Source organism: Bufo gargarizans, chromosome 2 (genome assembly GCF_014858855.1).
Source record: "Bufo gargarizans isolate SCDJY-AF-19 chromosome 2, ASM1485885v1, whole genome shotgun sequence".
NCBI classification, from domain to species: Eukaryota; Metazoa; Chordata; class Amphibia; order Anura; family Bufonidae; genus Bufo; species Bufo gargarizans.
This window is the reverse complement of record NC_058081.1, coordinates 192,412,611-192,435,285: the sequence shown is the minus strand read 5'-3', so window position 1 is coordinate 192,435,285 and position 22,675 is coordinate 192,412,611. Positions and strand designations below refer to the sequence as shown.

General features: G+C 43.3%; 1 protein-coding gene across 3 annotated transcripts in view; it reads right to left on the bottom strand.

The window, feature by feature from the left end:
• Positions 1-22,675, bottom strand: part of PARP6 (poly(ADP-ribose) polymerase family member 6) — an 86,334-nt gene that overhangs the window by 19,087 nt on the left and 44,572 nt on the right. For 2 of the 3 annotated variants that reach the window (XM_044279831.1, XM_044279832.1), the window contains 14 exons: positions 21,544-21,610; positions 21,222-21,371; positions 19,996-20,176; positions 19,227-19,280; positions 17,601-17,696; positions 17,402-17,494; positions 16,990-17,115; positions 12,103-12,168; positions 11,952-12,019; positions 10,458-10,506; positions 7,706-7,818; positions 6,203-6,275; positions 1,192-1,261; positions 919-998 (listed from right to left, as the gene is read on the bottom strand). In XM_044279831.1, the coding sequence (XP_044135766.1) occupies positions 919-998; positions 1,192-1,261; positions 6,203-6,275; positions 7,706-7,818; positions 10,458-10,506; positions 11,952-12,019; positions 12,103-12,168; positions 16,990-17,115; positions 17,402-17,494; positions 17,601-17,696; positions 19,227-19,280; positions 19,996-20,176; positions 21,222-21,371; positions 21,544-21,610 (1,286 nt within the window). The remainder of the gene's footprint in view (positions 1-918; positions 999-1,191; positions 1,262-6,202; positions 6,276-7,705; positions 7,819-10,457; positions 10,507-11,951; positions 12,020-12,102; positions 12,169-16,989; positions 17,116-17,401; positions 17,495-17,600; positions 17,697-19,226; positions 19,281-19,995; positions 20,177-21,221; positions 21,372-21,543; positions 21,611-22,675) is intronic. The other variant, XM_044279833.1, reaches the window with a different exon arrangement.

Genomic DNA, 22,675 nt, shown 5'->3' with positions numbered 1-22,675 from the left:
GAACGGATCCGTTTTCTATTGTGCCATATTGTGTCAGTGAAAACGGATCCGACCCCATTGACTTACATTGTGTGTCAGGACGGATCAGTTTGGCTCAGTTTCGTCAGACGGACACCAAAGTGGAATGGAGGCGGAATGGAGGCAAACTGATGCATTCTGAGCGAATTCTTATCCATTCAGAATGCATTAAGGCAAAACTGATCCGTTTTAGACCGCTTGTGAGAACCCTGAAACAGATCTCACAAACAGAAACCAAAACGGCAGTGTGAAAGCCTAAGGACTCTTTCATACGAACGAGATTTCCGCGCGGGTGCAATGCGTGAGGTGAACGCATTGCACCCGCACTGAATCCGGACCCATTTATTTCTATGGGGCTGTGCACATGAGCGGTGAAAATCGCAGCATGCTCTATTTTGTGCTTTTTTCATGCAACGCAGGCTTGTTTATTTCCCTCATGTGGAGCTTAATTTAAAATGTTGTCACTGCTGGTCATTAAAAAAGTGCAACGCGCCACAAAAAATGCACAAGTAAGTGGTCTATTGCAAGTTATCTCCAAAAGAAAGACCCTAAGTTAAGAAGTCAGAAGGCACTGGGAGGGTTAAGGACCAGTGGCCAAAGCTTAGTGAGACCCATCAGTACTCTGGGCAATTGCCTATGGTGCCACCCAAGCATCGTTTGGAGCTCAAAGTCTAGCTCTGGCACCACCAGATGGTGGAGTTGGGTTGCGTGGGAATGGGGGGCCTAGTCGACATACACACACGTAGACCCTGAGAACATCCATTGGTACCACACCCTGGAGAATTCTTCTGACATACAATCAAATATGTTTGCTATGTTATTACTGCTTGAACAGCTGGACAGAATCAGATCCTGATAGGTATTACAGTACATTTAGTAAATAACAATTTCATATGTTACCTGAGGAATAGTGTTCATCCGATTATATCTCTGAACCAGCTCATCCTTTGATGGCATCCGATGTTGCCCCTTCCCCATACCTGCATAAAATAACAAATATACCGTAACTCTTGCTGCCAACTTTACTACTTATGTGGAGCTATTACAGAAACAGTCCCAGCTTATTGTGAATTCAATTTTTTTTATTTTTATATACTACAGTATATATTATGTCTAAGATATGTTTAAACCACTCTGGGTACATACCTGGTGTCCCTCTGCTGCAATACTTACCTGAGTATCCAAATGAAATACTGGAGATGGGACTAAGGTATATCCCTTTCCCATATGCTGCTCCATGCAACTGTAAATACATTACAATAAGTCAGCAATATTTTAAACAAATGCAAGCTAAGTGAAAACTATGTAACCTATCAGCTGACACAGTCATACGTTCTTGAATAATTGAGACAATTAAAGGGGTTGTCTCATCATAGACAATGTGGGCATATCGCTAGGATATGCCCCCATTGTCTTATAGGTATGGGTCCCACTGCTGGGACCTGCACCGATATAGAGAACGGAGCCCCACAAGGTGGTGGCTGGAAGACTCCGGTCCGGCCACCAACAAGCCGGCTCCCCATAGAAGCGAATGGGAGTGTACCGAGCATGCGCGTCCCCCGCTCCCATTCATTTCTATGGGGCCGATGGAAAAAGCCGAGCAAATGCTCGGCTATTTTTGCCGGCCCCATAGAAAATGAATGGAGGGTGGGGCATGCACAGTACGCCTTCCTTCGCTTGCGGGACTCCATTCTCGATATAGGTGTGGGTCCCAGCGGTGGGATCCGCACCTATCGGCCTCATGCACACGACCGTTGTTGTGTTCCGTTCCGCAAAATGGAGTTCTGTTGTTCCGTGATCAATTTCCGTTTTTGTTTCCGCGTGTCTTCCTTTATTTTTGGAGGATCACCAGACATAAGGGAAAGTAAAAAAAAATCTAAAAAAGGTTTGCCATGCAAATCATAGGAAACAAAACGGACGCGGATGTGGATGACAATCTTGTGTGCCTCCGTGTTTTTTAGCGGTCCCATTGACTTGATTAGGTCCGCAAACCGTTTTCCGCGAAAATAATAGGACAGGTTATATTTTTTGGACGGACTGGAACCACGGATCACGGACACGGATGACAAACGGTGCATTAGCCGAGTTTTCAACGGACCCATTGAAAGTCAATGGGTCCGCAGAAAATCACAAAAAACGCATGAGGCCATAAGACAATGGGGGCATATCCTAGCGATATACCCCTATTGTCCCTAACGAGACAACCACTTTAAGAAAATTAGGACTATTAGGCCTCATGCACACAACAGTGTTTTTTCACTGTCAGTGATTTGGCTTCAGTGGTCCGTGTCCGATTTTGCTTCAGTTGTGTTTCCTTGTGTCTTCCTTTTTTGTCTGACAGGGGGGAAAAAAGGAAGGTTAATGAAAAGTGTAATTTCATTGCACCAAGGTCTTGTAGAAAAAAATGGACGCGAACACGGATGACATACCAGTTGTGCATCCGTTTTTTTTGACGGAACCATTGACTTGAATGGGTCAGTCCTCCGTTTTCCACAGACAAGAATAGGACGGGTTATATTTTTTGGACGGACTGGAATCACGGATCACGGACGCAGAAAAAACGGAGGACTATCAGTTTTTTTCACAGCTCCTCAGAAATGAATGGGACCTCCGCTAAACTGTGAAAAATAACGGCATGGACGCGGATGGACACAACGGTCGTGTGCATGAGGCCTAACTAGGAATACAGCAAGCTTCAAACAGCTAAATCAATAACTGTCAAATATTTCCTCTCATTATGTAACTTAAAGGGACACTGACAGGCCCAATAAGCATATTTAGGTATATATGACAGTACAGGTCTTATCAAGTGTATTAAAATCATCTAAGTATCCCCCCTGTCCACCTTATAAATACCGAAAACTAAAGTTTTATAACCTGCTTGTCTCGTCACCAATCTGCCCAAGGGGCGGCGTTTCATCTCAAAATGCACCCAGCCAGCCGCTCCCAACTGCCGTTCTGAAGCCCCGCCCAGCTCATCAATATTCACTTCGCTGGGCGGCGGCTACAACTCTCCCCGACTCATGCGCATGGCCAATTCAATCCTCTGGGCACGTCCTCCGTCTAATCTTCAGCGCATGCGCCCGGCCAGGATCACATCGCGCCTGCGTACAGACAGTCTGCGTCTTAGAGGCCGCTGCAGTCTCTGCTTTAGGCCTCATGCACACGACCGTTGTGTGCATCCGTGGCCGTTGTGCCGTTTTCAGTTTTTTTTCACGGACCCATTGACTTTCAATGGGTCCGTGGAAAAATCGGAAAATGCACCGTTTGGCAGCCGCATCCGTGAGCCGTGTTTCCTGGCCGTGAAAAAAATATGACCTGTCCTATTTTTTTCACGGCCAACGGTTCACGGGCCCATTCAAGTCAATGGGTCAGTGAAAGAACACGGATGCACACAAGATTGGCATCCGTGTCCGTGATCCGTGGCCGTAGGTTTTAGTTTCATACAGACGGATCCGAAGATCCGTCTGCATAAAAGCTTTTTTAGAGCTGAGTTTTCACTTCGTGAAAACTCAGATCCGACAGTATATTCTAACACAGAAGCGTTCCCATGGTGATGGGACGCTTCTAGTTAGAATACACTACAAACTGTGTACAAGACTGCCCCCTGCTGCCTGGCAGCACCCGATCTCTTACAGGGGGATATGATAGTGCGGCACCTGAAGGGGTTAATTGTACTATCATATCCCCCTGTAAGAGATCAGGGCTGCCAGGCAGCAGGGGGCAGACCCCCCCCCCTCCCCAGTTTGAATATCATTGTGCGGCCCCCCCCTCCCCTGTTGTTAACTCGTTGGTGGCCAGTGTGCGCACCCCCCTCCCTCCCTCCCTCTATTGTTTTAATACATTGGGGCCAGTGTGCGCGCGCCCCCCCAACCCCCCCCCTCCCTCCCTCTATTGTTTTAATACATTGGGGCCAGTGTGCGCACCCCCCCAACCCCCCCCCCTCCCTCCCTCTATTGTAATAATAGCATTGGGGCCAGTGTGCGCACACCCCCCCCCCCCCCCCCCCCCCCGATCATCGGTGGCAGCGGAGTAGAAGATTTTCATACTTACCTGGCTGCTGCGATGTCTGCGTCCGGCCGGGAGCTCCTCCTACTGGTAAGTGACAGCAATGCGCCGCACAGACCTGTCACTTACCAGTAGGAGGAGCTCCCGGCCGGACACAGAGATCGCAGCAGCCAGCAGCCAGGTAAGTATGAATCTTCTACTCCGCTGCCACCGATGATCGGGGAGGGGGGGGGGGGGGCACACTGGCCCCAATGCTATTATTACAATAGAGGGAGGGAGTGGGGGGGGGGGGGGTTGGGGGGGCGCGCACACTGGCCCCAATGCTATTATTACAATAGAGGGAGGGAGGGAGGGGGGTGCGCACACTGGCCACCAACGAGTTAACAACAGGGGAGGGGGGGCCCACTGGCCACCAATGAGTTAAAAACAGGGGGGGGGGTCTGCCCCCTGCTGCCTGGCAGCACCTGCCAGGCAGCAGGGGACAGTCATGTACACAGTTTTTTTGTATATTCTAACCTGAAGCGTCTCCATCACCCTGGGAACGCCTCTGTGTTAGAATATACTGTCGGAAATGAGTTTCACGATGTAGCTCATATCCGACTGTATATTCTAACATAGAGGCGTTCCCATGGTGATGGGGACGCTACAAGTTAAAATATACCATCGGATTGGAGAAAAATCCAATCCGATGGTATAACAGAACTCCAGACTTTACATTGAAAGTCAATGGGGACGGATCCGTTTGAAATGGCACCATATTGTGTCAACATCAAACGGATCCGTCCCCATTGACTTGCATTGTAATTCAGGACGGATCCGTTTGGCTCCGCACGGCCAGGCGGACACCAAAATGACTTTTTTTTCATGTCCGTGGATCCTCCAAAAATCAAGGAAGACCCACGGACGGAAAAACGGTCACGGATCACGGACCAACGGAACCCCGTTTTGCGAACCGTGAAAAAAAACGTCCGTGTGCATGAGGCCTTATGCGCATGCGCCGGACACTTGAGTCGGGGAGAGTTGTAGCTGCCGCCCAGCGAAGTGAATATTGATGAGCTGGGCGGGGCTTCGGAACGGCAGTTGGGAGCGGCTGGCTGGGTGCATTTTGAGATGAAACGCCGCCCCTTGGGCAGATTGGTGACGAGACAGGCAGGCTATAAAACTTTAGTTTTCGGTATTTATAAGGTGGACAGGGGGGATACTTAGATGATTTTAATAGACTTGATAAGACCTGTACTGTCATATATATACCTAAATATGCTTATTGGGCCTGTCAGTGTCCCTTTAATCTATGCAGATAACCATAACTGATGGCTTGTTGCTATGGGTTTAGTTTAAATTTTTACTTCGCTTCTTGCATCAGTAATTAGGTAATGACTTCCTTCCTACTTAACACACCAAGGGTTTGAAGGTAGGCTTTTCTACACAGTGGATCTTTTTTCAGAAACACATTTCTTTGTGTTAACGTTTTGCATTATACAAAAAAGTCTTACAAAACTATATATAGTCATATATTCAAATCTATATTTACTCATCAAACACAGAACATTCAGACTATACACCACCCTGGGAAAAAATTATGACAAAAATGTTAAAGGAAAGAAAAAAAAGAGGAGAGGGAGGAGGAGAAGAGAACCTTTCATTTATTGAGATGTTCCATCTTTGGCATTGTAAGACTTCTAAGGCTACTTTTACACTAGTGTTCTTGCTGGATTCGGCAGGGATCAGCAAAAACGCTTCCATCACTGACAATACAACCATCTTCATCCGTTATGAACGGATCCAGTTGTATTATCTTTAACATGGCAATTACAGATCCGTCATTAACTTCATTGAAAGTCAATGGGGAACAGATCAGTTTTCTATTGTGTCTGAGAAAATAGATCCATCCCCATTAACTTGCATTGTGGGTCATGACGGATCCATTTTGCTCCACATCCTATGACGGAAAGAAAACCGAAGCTCGCTGTGGTTTGCTCTCCGGTATGAGAACACAACCTAACGGAATGAAATGCATTTTGGAGCATTCCGTTCTGTTCAGTTACGTTTTGTCTCCTTTGACAATGAATGTGGATCTCAATATTGGAAAATGTAAACGCAAGTGTGAAAGTACCCTTAGTCTACAGCAATCCAAATGTTCATATACAGTATTTATGTGAACTAGAATTGAACTTACTTGCAGTTTGGTGTAGGATGCATTGACCAGCCCATTCCGCAGAATAGAGTGCCAGTTCTCAATATGAGAGCCGCTGATTGGGAGGAAGACAAAAAAATAAGCCGTGGGGACAAAATACAAAGAGGCATCATCCACCCAGACAGCTAATGTGCCTTTTTTTAATATGCTCTAAAATTCAGCTCAGGCTTTTTCACATCCTTCACTCAGTGCAGGAAGCTTCCATTCTAGAAGAACTCTTTCTAGTGAACACTTTCTCTCTTTATATCAATCTAAAGTTCTGATACAGTAGCTCATGGCTTCCATTCATAACCGAGCCATGACAACTATGTTGGACCCATTGTTAAACAGATTCTAATAAATCCTGACTTTTTGGAAATCAGCAGCATGGTTTACACAAGTGCATAAATTTCCTTTTCACTCCCAAATTATAAAACTCGATGGTGCCCGCAGTTTCAGGTTTTTGCCCAAAAGCCTCAACAGTCACCAGATAAGAAGAAAACAGCAGCACACATCCAATCTTTGCAGGAGAATCTGTGCTACGTCATTCACCGTCAATGCTACATTTCAACCCTATGGGCCAGATTTATCATGACTGACAGCTCACTCCACTTTAACATATGGCTAAAGTCAGTTTTAGCCAAGTCAGATTTATGATCGGCCCTTTAAGACTGTAATAAATGTGGTTTGATGGTAGAAGTTTATCCGTCAGTAAGCAGCTTTACAAAAGTTGCACGTTTTTATGAAAAAGTCGCATGTTCTATAAGATAAGCATGGTCCTCACTGGAGTGAAATTGCGACTTTTTTGTGACTTTTTTGAGACTTTTTAAATAGTCCCAATAGTAAATCTGTCTAGAGATTCATTTACATAAGAAAACACGCCCACTTTCAGAAAACTGGCGAGCATAGTGCAGAGCAGAAAAAAGTCGCAAATTTGTGCGCAGTTTTTAGCGTTTGGGACTTTTTTGGGACTTTTTCACTCCATTATTCTGACTTGAGCTAATGATAAATCTGGCCCTATGTGTTTTTTGTTCAAAAGTAAAAAAAACAAACATGTAGGGTTCATTTTCAGTGAATAATGTGTGCCACGATTTTCTTCCTATCGGGATCGTGACCGACCTAATTAATATTGAGTTTGTGTGTCAGCCTGTACTTGGCCAGCCCCTACACTACATGAAATTAAGTTGCAATACTGATGTAACCTTTAGGTTACTGATGTAATGACTGTAGCAAATATTTTGGTGGATGCATTTGCATGATTAGGTTACTGGAGTGCAGTGCTCTGTACATAGCAAGGTAACATATGTAACCACAAGCAGTTCAGGAGGACATTTAGACATTAAAATATTTGAAAAAAATGCATTGTTCAGTTGAATTATTTTTTTATAAAGCACAATTCAGTGAAAAAAGAAGAAAAGGGAATACTGGACAACCTAACCATCACCTAACCATCCCTTAGGCTTATCCTTAGCTACGTTATTCGCATCCAATCTGACTGTTTCTTACTGAAAGGCGAATGTGCTTCCGTAGAGTTTCTTGGCAGTTCGGAATCGAGCTTCCTTAGCTGGGGGGCTACTGAGCAGCAAAAACTGATGTGAGGTGTGCATGAACTTCAGCTGCTACCACGTGATTATGGAGTAGAGAAGACATACGAAAAGAAAAAGATAAAAACAGGCAGGTGCATAAGTACATACAAACAAACTGAGTCCCTACAATGGACATAATTCACATTTAGGCTGGCCATTCAGAGGCAATAGCTATATTTAATAATCAACCCAACTCTGGCTCATGTGTGCATGCTTTTTTCAATGAAAAGAGGGAAGTAAGCTGCTTTCAGACTCCTCTGACTTAAAGGAGTATTACAGTAGGTAAAAGATATCCCCAGAATAGGGGATAACTATCAGATTGTTGGGGGTCCGACCGCTGGGACCCCCACCGATCAAGACAACGGGGGCCCTGTACCCCCTGCAGGCCTCCTGCTGCTCCGCTGAAATGTGCATGGCCGCTCCATTAATTTCTATGTGAGTTCCGGAGATAGGTGAGCGCTGTACTCGGCTATCTCCGGAACTGTCATAGAAATTAATGGAGTGGCAGAGCACATGTGCGACCGGCCACTCCGGTCATTTCAGGGGAGCAGCAGGTGGGCTGCAGGGGGTACAGGGCCTCCCTTCTCTGATCAGTGGAGATCCCAGCAGTAGAAACCCCATCAATCTGATCGTTATCTCCTATCCTGTGGATAGGGCATAACTTTTACCTACCGTAATACCCCTTTAAGTCTATATCCTGGAGGAACAAAGGATCAGGCATGTTGAAGTCTAAAACGCCAAATCCTTTCCCTCAACATCTGTCATAAGTGAATGGCTGGGAGAGTCCATACACAATAGACTGTCAGTCACCAAAACTAACACATTGGACCAACGTGTTAGCGCCAGCTCCATCCTGATGTTGGATGGAACAGAATATGCCAGCGATGCCCAACCTGCGGCCCTCCAACTGTTGCAAAACTACAACTTCCATCATGCCTGGGCAGCCTACAGCTATCAGGGCATGCTGGAAGTTGTAGTTTTGCAACAGCTGGAGAGCCACAGTTTGGGCAACCCTGGACTATGCAGTTTGATTTTGTATGCAGCAGATGTGTGCTTTTTAGTTATTGTCATGTGACTATTAATGTTATTGTCATGTAACATATTTGTGTGTTTTAAATGAGGGATTGAGTTGAAGCAACTTTAGGTCATGAATAAGGGCTGCAGCTAGCCCGAAACATATTGGGGGTTATTTACTATACTGAAGTATGCCTAAATTAGACTTCGCCCCACTCACGCCAGGTCTAAAATTGTGGGAGTGCCATGGGGAAGAGAACGGGCCGGCACATCTCATTCAGCATTTTCTACGCCTGTTTTAGGAGTAGAAAATGGTCTAAATGTAATTCAGCTAGAACTGGTGCTGGACGCGCTTCAGTTATGGAGAGGCCTGTGCCTCTTCATAATTGTGGTGGATCCACCGCCAGCACAGGGCCTTTATTAAGACTGGCGTCTAAAACGCCAGTCTTAATAAATCTGCCCCAAAGAATTGTTTCTGCAGACTGTGATGTCGTTTTGTGGATTTTATAGATTTTTTTGAACAATAAACTTATGAAGATTTTTACTTACTCCGCTCCCTGGCACCTGCGTCGCTTCTGATCCCCGCACGGGCTAGGTGCAGCCAATAGCCGGCCGCAACGTGGACGAACCTCCCTAGCGTCACCCGTGAGGGTGATGCAGCGGCGGCCATGCGGGGATCAGAAGTGACGTGGGTAAATTCCACAAAACGACATCACACTGCAGAAACAAGTCTTTGGGGCAGATTTATTAAGACTGGCGTTTTAGACGCCGGTCTTAATAAAGGACCAGTGCTGGTGGTGGATCCGCCGCAATTATGAAGAGGCACAGGCCTCTCCATAACTGCAGCGCATCCAGCACAAGTTCTAGCTGAATTACATTTAGACCATTTTCTACTCCTAAAAAAGGTGTAGAAAATGTTAAATGAATAAATATACTATCGTAATATACAGTATATTTACTAATATACTATACATATAAACTAATATATATTTACTAATATATACTATACATATATACTATCGTAATATATTTTTACTAAAATACTACTATACCAACAGGACATGTCAAAGAAGTAGTGAAAAAGAAACATACAGTATCTATGAACATAAACATGTATGGCACATCCTCTAGCTTATGCTCATTCTTTTCATAAAAGCCCCCGTATAGCATACTGCACAATGCCTGACTGCTTCATAAAACACGCCTGTATTTCCTGTTGTTGCCCAAAGTAACTGCTTATTGTGATTAATAGTTTCCAATCTAATTACCATATATGCTGATAACACTATGTACTGTAGATCTGACAAAAATGTAAGCGAGTCAGAAATTATCGCTATGGTTAAATATGACTGTCAGATTAATCCAAAAACTGCTGAGCTTTATACATGTAAAACAACAGTCTAAACGCTCAATTGTTCCCAACTCCCCCATAAGCATGCTCACTCGGCAAGGCAGAGCAAGGAATTAGCGGGTTTGGCCAAGTTTGGCTAATGTGTATGGACATGTGCAAGGATTTTTGAAGTTTGAATATAACATACTACGAAGAAGAAGGAAGTTGGGGTAAGATACAATTATACCACCTTGCGAACATCATGCATTTCCATTAGCTCACAATAAGATCTGTTCACATAGACTGCAGATTGAAATCAATTACTTACCCTGCTCAGGGGCAATTTCACAATGTGGGATCTATTACTGGAGATTATCCTGAAATAAGAAAAATAACTGTCTTGGAGCAACATAGGTAAAAATAAAGGTTATCTATTTTACAGAGGTTAAAGGGAATCTGTCACCTCCTCTTCATCAATATAACTAACAGCATTGCCCCACAGAAGATCCAAACATAGCTGTGCGTACTTTCTGTCTTTATTCCATGTCCAGAAAAAGTGCTTTTATTCTGCAGAAAAACGGTTCCGAAGTGACCAGCTTTGGTATTCCAAGTGCCCAAAGCAAACCAGACTTAAAGGGTTTTCCAGGATTTTAATATTGATGACCTATCCTCAGGACACCCGGCACTCCCACCGATCAGCTGGATGGAGAGAAGGCCGTGCTTATTGCGTCGCAGCCTTCCTTCATTGTGTACCTGCTCACCGTCGACATCACAGCAGTGAGCAGGTGTAATTACAAGCCGTCCCATTCAATTTAAGTGTATAGGAATGAGCCGTCCTATAGAAGTGAATGGGACGGCTTGTAGCTACATCTGCTCGCCGTCGACATCACAGTGGCGAGCAGGTGTAATTACAAAAAGTTGTCCCATTCACTTCAATTGAATGGCTCATTCTTATACACTTGAATAAGAAGGAGCCATCCCATTGAAACTGCGCTCGCATGGAGTGCAGCCATCTCTTCAACCAGCTGATCGTCGGATCAGACACAAAATACACCCAGGTATGTTTGGAATGCATTTGAAATCTTCTGTGGGGCAATACTGTTACTAGTTATATTGGTGAAAATTAGGTGACAAACTCTCTTTAAATGGGTTGTCTCATGTCCACAAAATAGGGGATAGGTGTCTGATCTGGGGCCACTATGGGGGTATTATTATTGAACACAATATGGAGGAGCACTCTTGGGAATTATCATTTTTGGGGCACTGTAGGGGGCACTATTACTATTGGGGGCACTCGGAGAGAATTATTACTATAGGTGGAACTTTTATATCACTAGAGGGGATTAACTGTATGTACCATTATTTCTAAAGTATAGTATTTGGTGGCATTGGGGAGCACAGGGGGCAGCACAGTATTAGTAACAGCAGGATAATACTGTTGGGAGGAGGGATTATGTGAGAAATCTAAGATGTCTGTGTGGCAAACTCTGCAGAGACGAGATGTCGCTGGAAGAATTTGTCATGTGTTGTCTGGGCTGGATGGAAAAGATGATGAAAGAGAATATCCACATCAGAGAAGATGTTACCTGTGAGGCACTGGATGTAAAAGGTATGTAGTGCTCTATAGTCCTGTATCTTTGGTAGTGCGGGATGTAATATCTATCCAGCAAGTAAAATATGTATTTAGTGCAAGGGCATGTGGGGACGGTGGGGGTTTGATTTGAAAATTTGGGGCTTGGGCCTCAGATCTTTTCAGACCCTTGCAAGGCCCCTGCAGACAACTGCATTAGTATAAATTGAAGCAACATAAGCACATCATTACCATTGTAGAAGGGGGTGGGCCAGTGGATCAAGACGGTCCATCTGTTTCTTGATTTCCAAGTATGATCCCTAAAAAAAATCCCATCAAAATATTAGCATCTTTTTTCATCACTACTTCCCCTAGAACATGTAAATGTTCCCTTTTATGTTACCTGGGTCATCTCCCGGATTGACATAACACTGTCTAAGGCTTTCTGGAGACGTTCGTAGTTCTTTTTCTGCAGTGAAGATACACATAATACAGTTCATTGTTTAAATTTATTTTGTAGTCACAATATATTGTATTACTTGCATCCCTGGATCATGATGGTTCATGTTACTTTGATAACAATCATGTATAAATCTGCAAAACTGCTTATTTAGTCAAGTAACAATGAGAGCAGGTCTTTTTAACCTCACTTGGTGGTGCTGTTTATGGGCCACACCATTAGACTCTTAGGGAATGTGAACAGCATATCAAGAAATGATCCAGCACTTGGTTAAACCAAACTTCTTAACTTTATTTCATTTTGATTAATATATAATATCCAAATAACATTGTGTCGCTTACTAGTTTTGAACACTACATTCTTACTCTTAGGCCTTATGCACATGACCGTTGTGTGTTTTGCGGTCTGCAAATTGCAGATCCGCAAAACACGGATGGTATCCGTGTGCGTTGCGCAATTTGCGGAACGGCACGGAGAGCCTTTAATTTAACTGCCTATTCTTGTCCGCAAAGCGTGGACAAGAATAGGACAGATTATATATTTTTTTTCAGACCACGGAACGGAGCAACGGAGTGCTGTCCACATCTTTTGCAGCCCTTTTGAAGTGAATGGGTCCGCATCTGAGCCGCCAGAACTGCGGCTCGGATGCGGACCAAAACAACGGCCGTGTGCATGAGGCCTTACTCATATATATGCTTTGGCCCATAAACAACACCACTCAAAAAATAGATTTTACAAAGTGCTGGATCGTTTGTGATACACTGTTCACATGAACTGTGCATGGGGAAGACGCATAGCTATGAGACCGGTGAGCTGGTGACCTATTTTTTCTATACCTAGGAAATTCGTCATTCGAAAATTACCTTTTGTTTAAATTATCTTTTTATGTTAAAGGGGCTTTCCGAGAGTTTTTATTACTGTTATACTGAGGGTAGTTTATGAGTGGAGGGGGTCCAGTACCCGGGACCCCTGCTGATCAGCTGTTTGAGAAGGCACCACCGCACACAGGAGTGCTGCAGCCTTCTCCAGCTTTTCCTGGGCCATGTGACATCACGTTCATCGATCACATGGCCTAGGCGCAGCTCAGTCCCATTGAATACAATGGGCTTTACAATATGTGCTTCATGAGCAGAGAGAAGGCTGTGGTGCTACTGTGAGCACCGATGCCTTCTTAAACAGCCGGATATTAATGACCTATCCATATTTTTTTTTAAATGTTTATTTAAATTTTCCACGTCACTATATTTAAAAAACAAAACTAAAATTGTGCAGTTTTTACAGGCCTAATAATATGACAAGATTTCTGTTCTTTACGGGTAACTTTTCAGTAGTGATTACATTAGACACAGTAAGGTCACTTTATAGCTCAAGGTTAAATTAGGAATGGCTAGGTCAGGAACTCTGACATTAACCAGCACAGTTGTCATTACAATGATATTTAAAGGGCTGCTGTAGCTGTAATCCATCTGCTGCAGTGCAGACTTCCCAGAGATAAAGGTCAGCAGCTCTCGGATAGGGATTAGGTTCCTGTGGTTATTTACAATCATTTGTATGTTCATGGTCATTAAGGACACCACTGAACTACTCCATCCTGTTTAATGTAGGTGATGTCCTCCAAGTAGCTCACTGAATATGTTAAATATTAATATAAAATGTATGAAAGGTGTACAGTATATGGAAAAACTACTATTTTATTTTCTAAACATTCTATATTCAGCGTGAAAATAAATCTTGGAATGGCCAGTCTTACATACAGATAGTGGGGGTCATTTATCATAGCTCTACAGGTAATATAAAAGTCAAAAAATTTGCTGCGAATGATTTGGACTTTTTTTTTTTAGCCTTTTCAGACAGCCTCGCCACTTGTGTGTGTTTCTTTACCTCCCTGGTGGTATGATTATGTCAGGAATTTTGTACCAAAAGTGGTGTTTTTTTTATGCCATGTTATAAATATTTTATGTTCACAAATGACAGTAAAATGGCAGGCAAGAGGCACTGTACAGTGATCAATTGTCAGATCTGAGGTGATACAGTGCAATCCTCTCAGATTACAATGTATCACCTCTTTTATGTGTGCGTGTCACTTTTATGTTTACACTTTTGAATTTCCCGCCCAGTTCCACTCCCATGCACCGCTGCTGCTCGCAGGGAACGGAACTAGGAAGTCAGGTGCCAGCCGGCGCTCTCGCCGGCGATCACAGCGGATGACATTGCTGGATCACCAGGAGAAGGTAAGGGGTCTCCGCTGACAGCTCTGCAATGTTACCCCGAGCGTGACTCGGGGTTACCGCTCCTGGCAGTGAAAATTAACCCCGACTCACGCTCGGGAATACCGCCAGGGAGGTTAATAAATTGGTTGCATCTTCCTTTCACCAAGATTTTTACTAAGACTGGCATGTCAAATGGGTAGGCACCTGGGTAGGCACCTGCTCCATCTTAATACTCATAAAGGGGGCACAATCAGGGCTGCATCTGAGGCACTAGAATGGCACAAAAGGTCTCAAGGATATCACTGTGACCTCCTGTGCCACGTCATCACGTGAGACCCAATGCAGGAGTTGTGATGTCATTGGGACCGCCGGCGACGGGAAGCGGCAACTAAGGCCATAGATCAGAAGATGTCTGTAGCCTGCAGCACGGACGGCAGCAGGGAACAAAAGTGAGTTGTTTTTTTTTAAACAATGGCACTTCTGGTGGTAATTGTAGATTGCAAGCCCTGGTGGGCAGGGCCCTCTCACTTTCTGTACCAGTTTGTAACTCGTGTTGATCATGCTTATATACCCCTTTTCATATGTACAGAGCCATGGAATGAATGATGCATGAATGAGGGAGCTTTACATACTGGCACTACAGGGGGCATTACATACTGGCTGTACAGGGGGGAGCATAATATACTGGCACTAGGGGGGATGGAGGAGCATTATATACTGGCACTACAGGGAGCATTATATATATACACTGGCACATTGGGGGAGGGCAGAGGAGCATTATACACTGGCACTACAGGGGTGTTATATACCGTAATATGCTGGCACTATGGCAGGGTTGGGGGTATTAAATACTGGCACTACAGGGGTGTATGGAGTAGTATTATATACTGGTACTACAGGGGCATTATATATTTACTAGCACTACAGAAGGAGGAGCATTATATACTAGCACTACAGGGGAAGATGGAGGAGCATTATATACTGGTCCTACAGGTGAGGCACTATAAATATACTGGTACTACCAGGCACATATATATAATTGCACTATGCACCTTATCAAAAATTAGGAGCATTCTCTGGCAGAGCAGGTGATATCAAGACCAGTGCAGAAAGGCGTTCCTTCCCGGCAATCGCCTGCTCGTCAGCAGAGGTGTGTCGTATTTCTTAATAATTTGATGCTTTGTTGGATTAAGGAAGCCTAGTTAAACCACACTCTATAGCTGGATCAATAAATTACAAATGAAAGGGTCATTTGGAACAAGTGTCAGCGTAAGGCTACTTTCACACTGGCGTTTCTGGGTCCGCTTGTGAGATCCGTTTCAGGGCTCTCACAAGTGGCCCAAAACGGATCAGTTTAGCCCCAATGCATTCTGAATGGATAAGGATCCGTTCAGAATGCATCAGTTTGCCTCTGTTCAGCCTCCATTCCACTCTGGAGGCGGACACCAAAACGCTGCTTGCAGCGTTTTGATGTCCGCCTGACGATGCAGAGCCAAACGGATCCGTCCTGACTTACAATGTAAGTCAATGGGGACGGATCCGTTTTCACTGACAATATGGTGCAATTGAAAACGGATCCGCCTCCCATTGACTTTCAGTGTATGTCAAAACAGATCCGTTTGCATTATTATGAACAAAAAAAATAAAAAATACAAGCGTTTGCATTATAGGTGCGGATCCGTCTGTAAAGATACCAGACGCATCCCCACCCAACGCAGGTGTGAAAGTAGCCTAAGATAGCATTAGACAACCATGGACCAGCCACACTATATAGTAGCAAATTAATCCTATTATTTTATTTCAAATATGAATTTTTTAGATATTTTTTGTGTATTATTTCGCTGCTACAAGATTTAAGACTTGTTTGCCTATATGCCTACAGGTTGTTAATATGTAAATCCAGACATGGATTTGATAAATCCTCTTTAATTGCAGTTCAATTTTCAAACATCCTTTTGTTTTTGATATTATGAAGTACTAAAAAACTCCTGGTGCATGTCATTTCATTACATGATACAAACTTAAAGGGGTTGCCTGGAAATGCTCCGATGCTCTCCTTTGCCCTGAGCTGAATTGTGCAGGGCAAAGGCATTTTTTTGGAGATGCAGTGACGATCCATGCTCTCCATGGGGACTGCTAGGCGGAGGGTTTCACCTAGAAGTGAGCCCGGTGACGTAACTGGCACTAATGGGCGGGCTTTAGCTAAAACCCACCCATCAGAGCCCGTGACATCACCAGAAACAATGCTGGGCGGAAACCTCAGCCTATCAGTGTACTAAAGTAAACGAAAAAGCCCTTGCCCTGCGCAATACAGCAGAGGGCATGGGAGAGCATCGGGGCATAAAAATGCTATATTGTCAATCAAAACTTTTGTAAAAGGACCCAGAGACCTCTGTCAGACAGATGATTGGAAACTCATCCAAATTCTGGGCAGTGAACATGGACAAAGTTTAAAACAGATCGAGTCTGGTGTTCCACAGATCATTTAAATGGATGAATCTAGCAGGAAAATTGGACAAATACAGAACAAGCTGCGATGGTCATGGCATTTTTCATTTGAAAAATCTAATTTGAAGATATTATCTTTAGAAGTTATATGATATAAAACATATTTTTTTACCTTAGGGTTAAAGGCCAGTGTTTTGGGATCATTAGGATCCACTACTGAAGGGTATGGCTCAAATATTATACTCTTCCTCGGTGACTCAAGGGCAGCTCGACACATTGCAACCAGCAGACCCACAACCTACATGAAAAACCAGACATGAAAAAACAGCGTGTGTGAAGACCTTTACAGTGATACAAGCATAAACAGGAGAGGGATTTGGATAGCCCTGCCTAGTTCTCAAGCTACCGCTGTTAAAATCACAAATCACAGAACCAATTTTCAGGTAAGCCCATCAGGTTCTCCCAACAGATGCAAGGGAGCCAGTGTCTTCCTTCCTTGCTATTCACTGCTGGCCTGTCTGATGGTCATGGCCTATGGCCTTCACGCTAGGCAGTTATACTATGTATTATGGTTTTAGATTTACCTCAGCTCCTGTAGCCACTTCTTCAGCAGCCCCTGACATCACTCCCAGAGTGTAAAAAGAGAAGACGCAGAGCTCTCTTGTACACACCGCTGGCTGTAGGATATAAGTTGGCGAATATGGAAAAGAGATCAATAGGGGAAAAATTATAAATCCAGCAAGATACCCACTAATCACATTTATCATACCAAAATTGACCAACCTTGAGCATAGATGCATTCTGGAAGACATGCTGTTCATCACACACTACACAATACTCATTCAGAGTGGGTAGCCGCTGTTCTGCATACTTCATTATCTATAGAAGGGAAACAACCATGAGACACAAAATTTGAAAAATTTGAAAAGTAATGAATAGAGTTTTCGCCTGGTTATAGGTAGGGACACCTTTCTGGGATGGTCTGCCTTTGCCTCCTCATGTTGCTACCAAATCATGACAAAGAACTTTCATCTTCCCTCTTTCTCCTCCATACAGGGGAACTGCCACGGAAGAGCCCTGGCTTGGCTAGAATATGTACAACTTCGCAAATACTTACATTCACTCTTCCCACAGGGGCTTGTTCCTAAATGTCTCTGATTTTGAAGGGCTTCCTTTACAAGCTGCCCCACCGGTTCACTTGATAGCTCTTCTATATGGTATGTTATTACGTAGGGTGTCAAGAGATACACTGACCTTTGTTGTGGTTTAGGAGTCACAACTTGGCATGGCTCTCACAGAATTAGACTGGACAAAGATTTTCTTGCTCTCCCACAAAATGTCTATAGCCTGCGCTGCCCAGGAGAAGAACTACAAGATTCTGAACAGATGGTATAGATGCCCATCCGTTCTACACTCCCACTACCCCAAGGTTTTAGAAGTCTGCTGGCGTTGCAACTCAGAGGTAGAAAACATGATTCATATCTGGTGGTCCTGCCCTCTTATCCAACCTTTCTGATGACATATTTTTGAAGTTTACCAACAAATAGCAGGCAAACAACTAACACCAACTCCACAGATTGCTCTCCCTTCTCTCCTATCGGGTCCTGTGTCGGCTATCAAACGAGACATCCGGCGTAATTTTCTCTCTGCTGCACGCACAGTTCTCCCCAGACATTGGCGGTCTATTAAAGAATGGCTGATAGAGGTGGACATTTTGGAGAGAATGGAGACCTTAACTGCTGAGAACACAGAAAGGGCCGAGGGGGTGAGGTGCCTGTGGGACCCCTGGGCTAGATTTAAGGCCGGATCAGACTTCCCCACCTGGCTTAGGGAAACTTAATCAAACTGAATAGGTCCTTTCCCTTGTACTTTACTTGGGAGCTGGTTGGGCTCGTTCCTTATAACTGCTTCATTCCTTCCCTAGCCTTTTCCTTTCCCCTTCATAGACTTCCTTCCATCCCCCCTCCTTCCTTTTTTTATTTTTTTATTTTTATTTTTATATTTTACATTTTTATATTGCATTTCGCTGGCTTTCTGATCCATGATAGCCATTATCATAGTCTTGATTAATAAGCCGAGTTCATTAGCTGTTTGATATTATTGAAGGTTTTATTTTTTAATCTGACCTCTTTCTACTTTTCAGTATTACATGATGTGGAATCTGACTACACCAGCTATGTATTGTCAATAGCGTGTACAACCTAATTTTTCTCATTCGGCCTGCGTGCCCATAAGAGCTTTACTTTCCTTCGATTGTGTACTTTTTTATTGAAAATAAAATCAGATTGTATAAAAAAAAAGTAATGATAAGAGAATGAGAACATAACTTGGTCATGAATGAATGCAGGTCAGCAAAATATAGAGCATTTAAATTCCATGGACAATTTAAAATATTTGCTGATAACTCACCTGCACCAGAAATCCGTACTCCAGAGTAGGAACTGTCTTACAATGCCCGCTGACCTGCAGGGAATGATTGGATTAATATGAAACAAATTGTACATGTCTGTGTAGAATCCCAAGCCACCACCAAGAGGTTGTAATAAGTAATACGAAATAGAGCACTGCAATCTTTTAAAAGGGACCAGACTAAACATAGAATATACTTTTTCTCCATGTATTATGCATTATAAGGCAGCTGCTGTTATATTGTAGACCAGAATCTATACTATATAGACTGGGAGCTTTAACTACCCGATATTTTAACCTTTATCAGAATATAATAGTGCCCCGTCTCTTTGTCCTAAATACCTGTGCATGAGTGCTCAGAAGATCCTTACATAACTTTCTCTCCATTTGACAAATTTTCTCTCAATAACGAATTTAAAATCTCTACCAGTGTTATGTACCTTGTAAGGATTTGATGGAAGGAAACCAGAAGTCTTAAGCCACACCAACTTGAGAACACACAATCTCCATGTAGTTATTGCATGATTGATATCAAGTATATTACCCTACCATTACACTAATTCAGTGTGGCACTTTTGTTATCTTATATGTTGTCTACCTTTGTTTTCTGTTAATTGTATTGTTATACAATAGTATAGGTCTTTGATCATAAAAAAATCCTTGTTGACTAATTATATATATTTTCTACACAGAAATGTTATGTCGGCTTAATAGTTAAACTTCAGAATATCGGGGTAGATTTCCTTAGAAAGACTGTTGAAAGTCTTACCTGTGTTGTGGTTGTATGACTCCCATACAGTTCTGATTTAGGATTTCGTAAAGTACAGGAGACTGATCTATTCATGATACGGGGGACACGGAGATCTGCCCCCGCAAGACCACTTCTAAGGTCTGAGCCTGTTAAACTACTCCGGACTGCGGAATCCTGGACTCCAGGGAAACTGGGAGACCTGCAATAGATAGGCACTAAGGAAAAGGCCCCATGCACATGCCCGTATGTATTTTAAAGTCCACAAATTGCGGATACCATCTGTGTTAGATCTATATTTTTTGCTGACCTATTGGCTTCAATGGGTCCATGGTCTGCATTGTGCAGCCAAGTATAGGACATTTTCTGTCTTTTTACGGCATAGACATATGGATGTAGAAAGCACGTGGATCATCTGTGTGCTTTCCACATCCGTATGTCCGTTCTGCAAAAAATAGACTATATCTGGAAAATGCAGACCATGGAACCATTGAAGTCCTCAAAAAATGCAGATAGCACATGGACCACATCCGTGTTGGGTGGATCTACGGTTTGTGGACCACAAAACGGACACAGTCGTGTGTACGAGGCCTAAGGCTGAAAAAACACAGAGAGACAGAGGAACAAAACAGTCAGTCTACCACATTCTTGATCACCAGAAAATAGATCATTGCATATTATGAGAAAAAATAATGTTGTCAAACAATTGAGAGATATCCCAAGAAGTAAGAGGAAAAAAAAGCATCAGCCAATATGGTGTGTGCATGTAGCAAAAACAATGACCAAAAAGGGTAATTCACTAAACAGAAATTACAAAAATGTGAGCTGTTGAGGGATTTCAGGTAAATGTTAGAATTTGGATTACCATGTGACTAATTTGTTCTAGTAGCCCTGGTGACCTTGTGTCATCTGACCCAGTCATATATTACCCAGGACCACATTCTATGCCCATTGTTTGGTGACTTGCTGGTAACAGGTGAATTATCGCTCAGTTTTGCTGTTTTTCCATGGTGACTGATCAGTATATTCTGTGCCAGGGGTACTCAGCTGGTGAACCATGGTCCAAATCCAGGCTCTGGATGCTAGCTGTCTGGACCCCTGCATGTCCTGATTTCAAGTGTATCTGAGTTACTTCCTAATGGCAGGAAGTTAGACATTATACAAATAAACTGACAACAAAGAATATTCATATTGGGCACTGATGTGAGATAAAATAATAGTTTCTAGTGTTCAATATAGGTAGTTACTTGGGTACTGGAGAGAAGATGCTTAGTCCAGCCCGAAATCTCTTAATGCTACCACTGACTCTAAGCCACCGCAGCCTTCTTTCCTGCTGTGAACGTAAAACTTCATTACTGAGATACCGCCATTGATGAGACGAGAAGAGGGACAAGATCCTGGAATCAAAGATGAGAAGTACAATAACTGAGGTAGAAGAATCGAGGATTAAGTTACAGAAAAGGCTGGAAAGTGAAGTTTTGCAAAAATCAATCAATGGGCTTAAAATTACTGATATGGGATAAAGGATGAAATACATTTATTTTTAAATCTTTACTTCTTCATACTTACTTCTTTAACTGAATCCCTAGTCCAAAGTCCTCTCGGTTTGATGGTTGAAATACATCAATAGTAGGCTCTAAAGGAAGGTAAGATACAGAGAGCAATGTCAACAGAGTTGAGGAGAATATGAATGTCTACACCGAACCATGTGTAAAATATACCCGCTATAAATATGCTTAATATTTCTACTATGTGCCATCATGCATCAATACTTTATAATGCATGCTGCACATCAGCAGCTCCAAACTGTACAGTCGTGGCCAAAAGTTTTGAGAATGACACAAATATTAGTTTTCACAAAGTTTGCTGCTAAACTGCTTTTAGATCTTTGTTTCAGTTGTTTCTGTGATGTGAAATATAATTACACGCACTTCATACGTTTCAAAGGCTTTTATCGACAATTACATGACATTTACGCAAAGAGGCAGTATTTGCAGTGTTGGCCCTTCTTTTTCAGGACCTCTGCAATTCGACTGGGCATGCTCTCAATCAACTTCTGGGCCAATTCCTGACTGATAGCAACCCATTCTTTCATAATCACTTCTTGGAGTTTGTCAGAATTAGTGGAGTTTTGTTTGTCCACCCGCCTCTTGAGGATTGACCACAAGTTCTCAATAGGATTAAGATCTGGGGAGTTTCCAGGCCATGGACCCAAAATGTCAACGTTTTGGTCACCGAGCCACTTAGTTATCACTTTTGCCTTATGGCACGGTGCTCCATCGTGCTGGAAAATGCATTGTTTTTCACCAAATTGTTGTTGGATTGTTGGAAGAAGTTGCTGTTGGAGGGTGTTTTGGTACCATTCTTTATTCATGGCTGTGTTTTGGGGCAAAATTGTGAGTGAGCCCACTCCCTTGGATGAGAAGCAACCCCACACATGAATGGTCTCAGGATGCTTTACTGTTGGCATGACACAGGACTGATGGTAGCGCTCACCTTTTCTTCTCCGGACAAGCCTTTTTCCTGATGCCCCAAACAATCGGAAAGAGGCTTCATCTGAGAATATGACTTTGCCCCAGTCCTCAGCAGTCCATTCACCATATTTTCTGCAGAAGATCAATCTGTCCCTGATGTTTTTCTTTTGAGAGAAGTGGCTTCTTTGCTCCCCTTCTTGACACCAAGCCATCTTCCAAAAGTCTTC